This window comes from Mastomys coucha, unplaced genomic scaffold (genome assembly GCF_008632895.1).
Source record: "Mastomys coucha isolate ucsf_1 unplaced genomic scaffold, UCSF_Mcou_1 pScaffold15, whole genome shotgun sequence".
Classification (NCBI taxonomy): Eukaryota; Metazoa; Chordata; class Mammalia; order Rodentia; family Muridae; genus Mastomys; species Mastomys coucha.
Window position 1 is genome coordinate 20,464,784 of NW_022196897.1, and position 9,078 is coordinate 20,473,861.

Sequence of the window (9,078 nt, forward strand, 5' to 3'; positions counted from 1 at the left end):
TGTATGATAATGTTTAAAGGATTATGTTTAGGAAGGGTCTGATAGGGACGGAGCCACAAAATCCAGAGTCTGAGTTCCCGGCCCTACAGTTCCTTTCGGAAACTACATTTCCCGAAATGCAGTGGAGGGCGGGGAAAGGTGCCCACACGTCAGTTCAGACGCTCTCGGAGTGTCATGTGGTTTACAAGCCGGAAAAGCCTGAACCAGGAACCGGATGTGTTTTGTTGCTCCGGCGAAGCGCTGGAGAGATGGTGAGCCTGGGGTGCAGCAGCTGTGTGATTTGAGGGGACCGGGGGTCGGGGCTCTGAGTAAGAATCTCCTTGGGAGATGGGGCTGGGCTCTCCAAACCCGGATTGCTCTCCCCACCGCTTGCGGACAAGTGACATGAGGCCTGACGTGGCTTTCTAAACCCGAGAGCCACTTGTAGTCAGCCCTCCCGTGATGTTGAATGCATGAGAGGCTTGGAGTGTAAACTGCCTTCTCCGACCCTCCGTAAGCGTATTTACACGAGCCGTCTCGCCGGCTGAACCTTCATTTTTCTCCAGGCCACCGGGACAGACCAAGCAGTAGGATTTGGCCTCGTCGCTGTTAGCTTGATCATCTTCACCTACTACACCACCTGGGTGATTCTTTTGGTATGTGCGCCCCATCCCCACCCCGCTCACCTTCATTCTGCCCTGGATCTCCAAGCCACTTCCTAACAGGACTTAAGCGGCGGCTGTGTGCCAGGCACTGTGTTGAATGCTTAGCTTGCTCTAATTTCACGAAATCTACACTGTGCTGATTGCCGATGGTGTCTACATTTTATAGATGAGGGGGCTAAGACTCAGGGAGAAGGATATTTCTCAGCCTCTGAACTGCTACTGTTTAGGGGTTGTTCTCCTGCTTAGCCAGCAGGTTCCCGGGTGTAGCGATCGCCAGTGGATTTTATTAACACCTTAAGTCTCTCTCTCTCTCTCCCCCTCCCTTTAATGTGGGAAATTTTGTTAGTTATTGCTTGGAAAGAGGAATCTTGCAGTACTTGGTATCCTTTAGAGAGAAAAGTTAGGTGGACTGAAGAGGTAAGTCAGTGGTTAAGAGGACTGGCTGCTCCTCCAGAGGACTGGGGTTCAAGTCCCAGCATCCACATGGCCAGCTACAACCATCTGTAACTCCAGCTCCAGGAGACCAAGCAAAAGTGCCTGGCACACCAATGCTGCTTAAATTGTTAGAGTACAGATCCAGGGCTTAGAGTATAGATCTAGGGCTTAAATTGTTAGGAGTTAGAGTACAGATCCAGGGCTTGGATGAAACTACACCTGGACTCACATGGCACGTATGCATGATTCAAAAATAAAGACTTCTTTAAAAGACCTAGAGTTGGGGCTGGAGAGATGGCTCAGCGGTTAGGAGCACTAAGTGCTCTTCCTAAGGTCCTGAGTTCAAATCCCAGCAACCACATGGTGGCTCACAACCATCTGTAATGAGATCTGACCCTCTTCTGGAATGTCTGAAGACAGCTACAGTGTACTTACATATAATAAATAAATAAATAAATCTTTTAAAAAAAAAAGAAATCAAAAAGAATGGTTTCCTGCACTCAAAAGACCCAGGCAGTATTCAAGGCTACAGAGACAATGTAGTCTGTTGTTACAATACTTATCCACACCCAGAGGGAATCTCTTGGGGATGCTATCAAGGTGGGTCGTCAGTAACCAGTGCTGCCAATGGGCTCAGGTCCCTTGAACACAGGGAGATGGGATGGCTTCCCTTTGGGGTTGGGTAATTGGGTAAGGTGAACAATACTCACCAGAGCTCTTGCCCTTGGTGCCAGCCATTCATTGACAGCCAGCATGTCATCCACAAGTACTTCCTGCCCCGCGCCTACGCTGTCCTCCTCCCATTGGCTGCAGGTCTCCTGCTGCTCCTGTTTGTGGGTAAGTCTTCGGTTCTCCAAAAGTCTCCTGATGTGGGGCAGTGTGTCCAGAAGGCTAGCCACCTTCACCCCTAAGCGTGCTTCCACACTTTGGCACTTGTAGTATATCTGCTCCGAGTCTCCTTGTCCCCAACTCTCCCTGGGGTTTTCCTGTTCCTTCTTAAAGACCACAAACAGGATTTCCTGTGGTGGTGTTGGTTCTTGGAGCAAAGAGGGCATGTCGCCTTTCCTGTCCCAGCCTCATCTTCATCTTCAATGTTCCTGCCTTAAGTCATGGCTCTGTGGATTCAGGACTATGTCTTGATTGTTACAGTGTTCTAAGCTCTAGCCCAGGAGCCTAAGAGTGCTCAGGGTGACTGAGGCGCCCCACGGCTGGATGATTGCCGCATAGGGGTAGATAGGAGGGCAGGTCAGTCTTGCACCATTCCCTTAGTAATGGTTGACTGATTCTGAGTGGCTGTGTGGTCTGATAATGACTGGGAAGATAACACCCTCAGGGAGATTGGTTGGGAGCCTGACCTTGCATTGGGTCATTGTGCCTGGCCACCTAGCTTCCACTCGGATCCTCCCAGTCCTTCCTGTTCTGTGTATTCCAGGATTGTTCATCACCTATGTGATGCTGAAGAGCCAGAAGATGACCAAGAAGGCTCAGTGAAGGTCCAGCAGGGATGAGGCTGCAGGGGCCTTCTCCATATCTCCTCCAGGGAAGGGACCAAGGGTCACAGCCTACAGGACAGTCAAGCTGGCTACAATGCCACCCTCTGAGACATGGGGCTATTTACGGTCTCAGTGTGACAAACTGGAGCCCTCTCTCTCTCTTGGTCATCCTTTTAGAAGGCAAGAGGAAGGCGGATGGGAAGCCTCTTGCTCACCTCCTTTGGGCTCAGAGGCTGAACATTGCTGGTCCCGTCTACCTCACAGTCAAAGCTCCCTGTCCCTTCTGCAGGGTTTCCTCCTCTCACCTCTGTGCTCCTCCTGCTGTGCTCATAGACTGAGCAGGTTCCAGGATGTGTGCAGCCTTCCTGCCTCTCTGTATGAATCCTATCCCGTCCCAAGGCAGCTCTTCCAAGTCTGACACTTCACCCCAGGCTCCATGTGGACTTCTGGACCCAGAAGGCCCTGGGCAAAGACTGACAAACCCCAGAACCACAGGGATACGTCCAGGCAGCCACACCAGACTCCAGCTGACCTGTTTGGGAAAACGTACAAATAAAGGTTAATTGCGTTGGTGTTTGTCTCTCTGCTACCCTTGCTTCGGGGAGGCTGGCTAGAGGAGGTCCAGATGCTGCCTAGCTTGCAATGAGGACACCTCTGGTTGTACCTTTGTGTCAGACACAGGGTAAAGCTGGAACTGGACAGATAGGGTTCTTACTCTGTCTGTGTCACAGCAGGGGATCAGAAGCCTGGCACATCTGCTAAGGTCTAGTGTAGCCCAGTCTGACATTAAACTATGTAGCTGAGGGTGATCTTGAACTTCTGACCTTTCTGACTCTGTTTCTCCAAGATTGGGATGCCACATGTGAGGGACGCTTTATGCCTGCTAGGCAAGCACTCTTCCTAAGGCATCTCCAGCCTCTGGATTAGTATGTAAGGAGCCCATGGGATGCTCTTCTAGAAGCCTAGGCTTGTGTGCCTCCCCCTGGCTGTCTAACCCCATCTGGCATCTACACAGCCTGAAATTGTATCAGTTCTCAGGCCCTCTCCAGCCCCTTTTCAGATACAAAACCACCTACCATCTCTTTTTCCTCCCCACTGACCTTCCCCTTCCATTCTGGGTTCCTTCATCCTAGCTATCAGGCTGGCTGTATTAGGGGATCCCTTTAGTCCCAGCATTCAGGATTTGGAGACCGGGATTTCTGTGAGTTCAAGGCCAGCCTGATCTACAGAGGGGGCTTGGGGACAGCCAGGTCTACACAGAGGAACACACACATGAAGAAAACAAAAAAGACAGATGGGCCAGGAGAGATGTCTCAGCAGCTATTCCAGAGGGCCAGAGTCCAGTCAGGTCCCATTAAGTGACCAGTACAACTCCGGCACCAGAGGACCTGATATTCTTCTGGATGCCACTGACACCCCCATACTTATGTGCCCAGACACATATATGTATAATTTTAAAGTTGAATAGACTTTCTTAAGCCAGCATATCTAAGCATCTTTCTTATGTTCATTTCTAGTTCTCTGAGTTGTTCCTGTCACTGTCCCAAGGCCCTGCATGCTAGGGATTATTGTTACTACAGCTGCCACTGTTGTTTCTTAGGGCTCTGCACCGCTCCCCACCCCCATCATTCCAATCTACACAGTTCCCAAGTTTGTGCTGGGCACTGAGGCAGGAAGTGAGGTCCATGTAGTTCCTGCCCTGGTGGCACTCCCAATTCAGGAGGTTTGATGTAATAAACCAATACATGAGCAAGACAATCTCTGCTCATGCCAAGGGTGATGGGAGTAAAAGTCATGTGATCCAGTGTGTTGGAGGAAGTGCATAGAGTCCTGAAAGGTGGTACAAAGGATCAAGGCAAGTAAAAGTCCAGACAGGACTGATACCCAGGAGCCCAGGAATGGGGAAACCCTGGGGGTGGAAGCTTGCAGCTTGAGTTGAGGGCAAGGAGGGTGTTTGGAGTCAGTCAAGTCTAGAGTGAGTGGGGCAGCTGACCCATGCCATAGTGAGGAGTTTGAATTCTATCTCACTGCCAAGAGAAGACACTGGATACTAAGAGTTCAAGGGTGACATAATCCCATCTATGCTTTTAAAAGATCATACTAAAAGTTGTGTCCCTTCAGCTAGCCACAAAATTCCCCGTGTCTAGCCCCGCTGTGGCCTCCAGAGGGCGCTTCAGCACACAGAAGGATGCTCTGACTTCTGTACGACCTGGAGATGGTTACTTTTTTTTTTTCCGTCTGCTTTTAGTTTCTTTACTTGAGAGACAGTTAATGGGAACTTCATGTCTAAAAAGACCCGAGAAACACGATTTAAGCTACCTGACTCCACAGCCAGTCCCAGAGACGTACGTCCTCGGTTCGGAAGGAAATTGAATGAAGAATCATTTCTCCAGCACCCCAACCAAAGTCCAGAGACCCCGCCCAGCCAGAACCAGAGTTCAGAGGATACTACATCCTCGGAGGTTGGACCCAAGGGCAAAGACCAGCGTCCCCCTCGCCAATTGAGTGCAAAGCGTGCAACCGCGAAAAGGCCTTTTCTCCAGTACCTCAGCCATCGGCCGGAGGCTCAGTCTGGCCAGGATCAGGGTTCAGAGGATCCTGCATCCTCGGAGGAGGGACTCGCAGGCAAAGGCCAGCGTCCCCCTCAAAGATTGAGTCCAACGAGTGCAACCGTGACAAGAAGGCGTTTCCCCCGACACCTCAACCAACGCCAGGGAGCTCAGAACGTCCAGGACCAGAGTTCAGAGGATGCTGCATCCTTGGAGGTGGGACACGCAGGCAAAGGCAAGCGCCCCTCTCGAAGATTGGGCACAACGGTGACAGGAGCGTCGCGATTGGTCGTTCGCAATGCAGAGGCGGGGCCTGATTCCTGCAACTGGGCCTCGGAGGCACCACCAAAGCAAGAGAAGCTGCACCTGGGAGCGATGGCCACACCAAGCCTTGGGTCGCACGAGGTAGGTGCGGACCAGAGAGGGGACAAGAGAGGGAAGGGTGAAAGTCCGGCCTTCATCTTGGCCAGAGGCGCGAACACGTCCCCGTCTCTGCTAGGGAGGGACTCTGCTCTGGGAAGATCAAGACACGCCCCATATGGGCGCAGGTATGAAAGGGGGTAGCGATCTAGTGGGTGTCCCCCGGAGCTCTTTCTCAGTTTCCCCCTCAGAAAAATTTGGATGATGAGATAAACTCCATAAGGCTTCATAAGAACCTCAAGCGCTCAGCTTTGTACACAGGATGGGTGTCCACTAGGGATGGGTGAGCTGGTATGACTTCAGCATCCATTTGACCCTTCTGGCTAGCACAGAGGAGCACAGCAGTCTGGCCAGGATCAGGGTTCAGAGGATCCTGAGACTGAGTCTTCTAGCATCCTAGAGCCTGCTAGCAAGGCTCCTTGTGAAGGCAGGGGAGACAGACGCAACAGTGCAGCTAACATGTAACAGACCATACATGTTGCAGAGGAGAAAATAAGGCTGGGTCTGACCTAAAGTCATGCAGCCTCTGAGAGGCATCAGATGCACCTGGAATTGACAGACTGTGGAAGGCTGTCTCCACTCTATTTGCATACCACATGCCAGGTGCATTTTGGCCCCTTAAACCCTGGGAACATGGCTGTAGTGTTATCCCTGTTTTATGTTTTATGGCCAAGGAAAGTGAAGCAGAGAAAGATAAGCAGAAGGCCCCCAGTGAGCAGAAGTAGGATTTGAACCTGTGTATTTCCCTTCTGAGATACCACCACATGCTCTTCTTGTGCCTCTTCCCATCAGATCCTACCCCACTCCCTGGAGGTTGGAAACAGGTCCATTTCCTCTGGCAGCCGCCGTGGCCTACTTTGGCACCTCCGAGCCAAGCAGTCTAGAGTTGGCCTGTTTGAGATCGGTCCAGAACATGAACTGCATAAAATGACACAGATGATGCAGGAAGGACTGTGGGCTGCCACCCAGGTCTCCATGAACAACCCACCCACGGTGAATGGCCCACCCTGTCTCATACACTTCAAATCTAGCTGGTGGTCCATCTTACTAATACGTTGACACTGGGAATCAGAGGCCTACCAAAAAGAGGGAGGCAGGGATTTGTGTCAGGAAGCAGAAATTCTAGGTTGAGAAGCTGGAAGGAAAGTCCAGGAGGTGTGAGGGACACTCTGCTTAAAGTGGTGGATGTATGGCCTCTGTCTCTCTGGGCCTCAAGTACCCCTATCTGTTTAATGGGTGGAGGGCTTAATACGCATTGTTTCTGAGGCCTCTGGGCCCTACCAGCTTGAATGGCTAAGAAGGGCCCCCCACCCCCACCCACACCCAGCCCAATCTAGTCCATCCTCCCTGGAGCCTGTCAGGCTAGGGTCTAGCTGGCTCAGCAGAAAGCGTCACCCAGCTGCCAACTCAGCAACCCGGGAGGCCGGTGAGCCTCTATGCTGTTTGTGTGTGTGCACGTAAGCACAGGTCAAATACAAGATCTGGAGGGGGTTCTCTAGAACACAGTCACACCCTCATCACCTGCAGGAAATTTCCCATGGTTCCTCAGGACTGAACACAGCCTGAAGATATGGCTGCCTACAGAGCTGGCCATCATAGCCTGCCTCTGGCCAACAGGGCTGTTCCCCTTCAGATTTCTACTCAGAGGTCACCTCCCTCAGGCATCCTTCCCCAATCAGACTCTCCCAAGCTCTCCCCTGGAATCACTTGGCTTCAGGGCCATTTCCTTGTAGGGGCATGCAATCTGGCTATACATAGCCAGCAGGAGTATTTGAAAGCATGCACTAGGCTTGAACTTGGTACCTAGTCCTGAAGATCCAGATGTGGGTGATAACACCCATGGGGCCCTGCCTTAGGTCATTCCCATCCTTCCTCCAACCCTGGGTGAACCAGAAGCTCAACTGCTCAATTTACGCTAACAAGACTTGGTCCCTGTTTGCTAAAGGAAAAGTCGAGGCCCAGTGCGGACTCACAATCTAGGTAGGCCATAGCAGACCCAGCCTTTCTCTGAAACGCTCTACCAACCCCTGCAGGGACCTCCTACCCAGAAGGATTACCTGGAAGTCATGACCCAAGTTCACCAAGAGGTAGGAAGTCCATAAGGGGTGGGGAGTTTTCGCTTTAGCTCCTCCCTCCTCAGCTGTGAGTGAGAGTGATGGCCAGTTCCCAGGACCTTGCTGGGTTGACACTCCCTAAGCAGACCCAGCTGCATACTCCAGGACAAGGGTGGACTCGCTTGGGCCACTTTCTCCCCTACAGGGCTTCGAGCTGGGCACCCTGGCTGGCCCAGCTTTTGCACGGCTGAGGCAATCCATTGGCCTGACTGAAGAGGACTACCAGGCTACTCTTGGCCCTGGTGACCCCTACCTTCAATTCTTCAGCACCTCCAAGAGCAAGGCCAGCTTCTTTCTGACGTGAGCTTGTAGCAGGGGTGGAGCAGGATTGGGGCTCGATTCCAGGATGGCAGGATGGCCCTTGGGCAGAGAAGGTCAGGGCCAGAGGAAGGTGGGATGAAACAAGGGAGGGTAGCCGGACACATCCATCCTGTGCAAAAGCAGGAGTGAGAGACTTGGTGGGAACCACTCCAGCCAAACCTGGACAGTGACCTCTCTGTTCTCATCTGTAGCCACGACCAGCGCTTCTTTGTGAAGACCCAACGGCGCCAGGAAGTGCAAGTGCTGCTCGCCAACCTGCCCCGCTACGTGCAGCACCTACAACAGCACCCACATTCCCTGCTGGCACGGTTGCTGGGTACGCGGCTAGGGGGCGGGTCTTAAGCTGCCAGGTGTTTGGGGAGGGCGGATCCTGGGGCGGGGCCCAAAGGGACCGTGTTGGGATTGGAGAGTCTCTGGCCCTGTTTCAGGCTGGGCTGGGACTTCACCCAGGTTTTTGAGAAGAGAGTCTGGGGGTGGGACCTGGAGGGACAGGCTCTAGTACGCGGTGGGTCTTGAGAAAGATTCGAGACCTGGATCCGGGATTGTGGAGTGAGAGGTACCTTCTCCACTTTCAGGCGTGTACAGTCTGCGTGTGGCTCGGGGGAAAAAGGTGAGTGTAGCGGAGGCGAGGTGGCTCAGCAGTGGGGGCTGCTGGAGGGTGAGCTCCGGCTTCCCTCACTCCCGACCCCTGTCCCCAGAAGTACTTCATCATCATGCAGTGCATCTTCTACCCTACCAGCCGGATCTCTGAGAGGTGAGTCCATCCGGGACTCACAGGGGTCCAGTTTCACAGGAAGGGTGCAGTCTGAGACACTGATCCTTATCCACTAGACCGCCCAACAGACCCAGGAAGAACTGATCTTTTGAGGGGCGGCCGGTACTTGGGATCGAATCCAGTACTTTCTGTATAGGATAGGCTCACCACTGAGCTATATCTCACCCCAGGTCTTTATTTTTATTTTAGTTTGAAATAGTCTCCGAGCCGGCAGTGGTGGCTCACGCCTTTAATCCCAGCACTTGGGAGGCAGAGGCACGCAGATTTCTGAGTTCGAAGCCAGCCTGGTCTACAGAGTGAGTTCCAGGACAGCCAGGGCTATACAGA

The 9,078-nt window shown here is 52.6% G+C and overlaps 2 protein-coding genes across 7 annotated transcripts in view; both read left to right on the plus strand.

Moving 5' to 3' along the window:
* The first annotated feature begins 142 nt into the window (after positions 1 to 142).
* Dpm2 (dolichyl-phosphate mannosyltransferase subunit 2, regulatory) lies at positions 143 to 3,145 on the plus strand. Its single transcript, XM_031369846.1, has 4 exons — positions 143 to 251; positions 546 to 635; positions 1,814 to 1,916; positions 2,512 to 3,145. Exons 1-4 carry the CDS (start codon positions 249 to 251, stop codon positions 2,568 to 2,570), a joined length of 255 nt encoding a protein of 84 aa, XP_031225706.1. The 5' UTR covers positions 143 to 248; the 3' UTR covers positions 2,571 to 3,145.
* The window catches only part of Pip5kl1 (phosphatidylinositol-4-phosphate 5-kinase like 1), an 8,097-nt gene continuing 2,014 nt past the window's right edge, over positions 2,996 to 9,078 (plus strand). For 2 of the 6 annotated variants that reach the window (XR_004118520.1, XM_031369842.1), the window contains exons 1-8: positions 3,266 to 4,427; positions 4,821 to 5,526; positions 6,334 to 6,534; positions 7,575 to 7,628; positions 7,801 to 7,955; positions 8,168 to 8,292; positions 8,552 to 8,586; positions 8,675 to 8,730. Coding sequence is in view for 5 of the 6 variants with exons in the window: in XM_031369842.1 (XP_031225702.1) it covers positions 4,855 to 5,526; positions 6,334 to 6,534; positions 7,575 to 7,628; positions 7,801 to 7,955; positions 8,168 to 8,292; positions 8,552 to 8,586; positions 8,675 to 8,730 (1,298 nt within the window). In the remaining variant the exon portion in view is untranslated. The other 4 variants (XM_031369841.1, XM_031369844.1, XM_031369843.1 and 1 more) reach the window with 4 other exon arrangements.

Excerpts from the sequence above, each read along its gene's own strand:
- Dpm2 (XM_031369846.1), top strand. Across the intron at positions 636-1,813 it reads CCACCTGGGTGATTCTTTTG|CCATTCATTGACAGCCAGCA; the intron begins GTATGTGCGCCC and ends CCTTGGTGCCAG. Across the intron at positions 1,917-2,511 it reads CCTGCTGCTCCTGTTTGTGG|GATTGTTCATCACCTATGTG; the intron begins GTAAGTCTTCGG and ends TGTGTATTCCAG.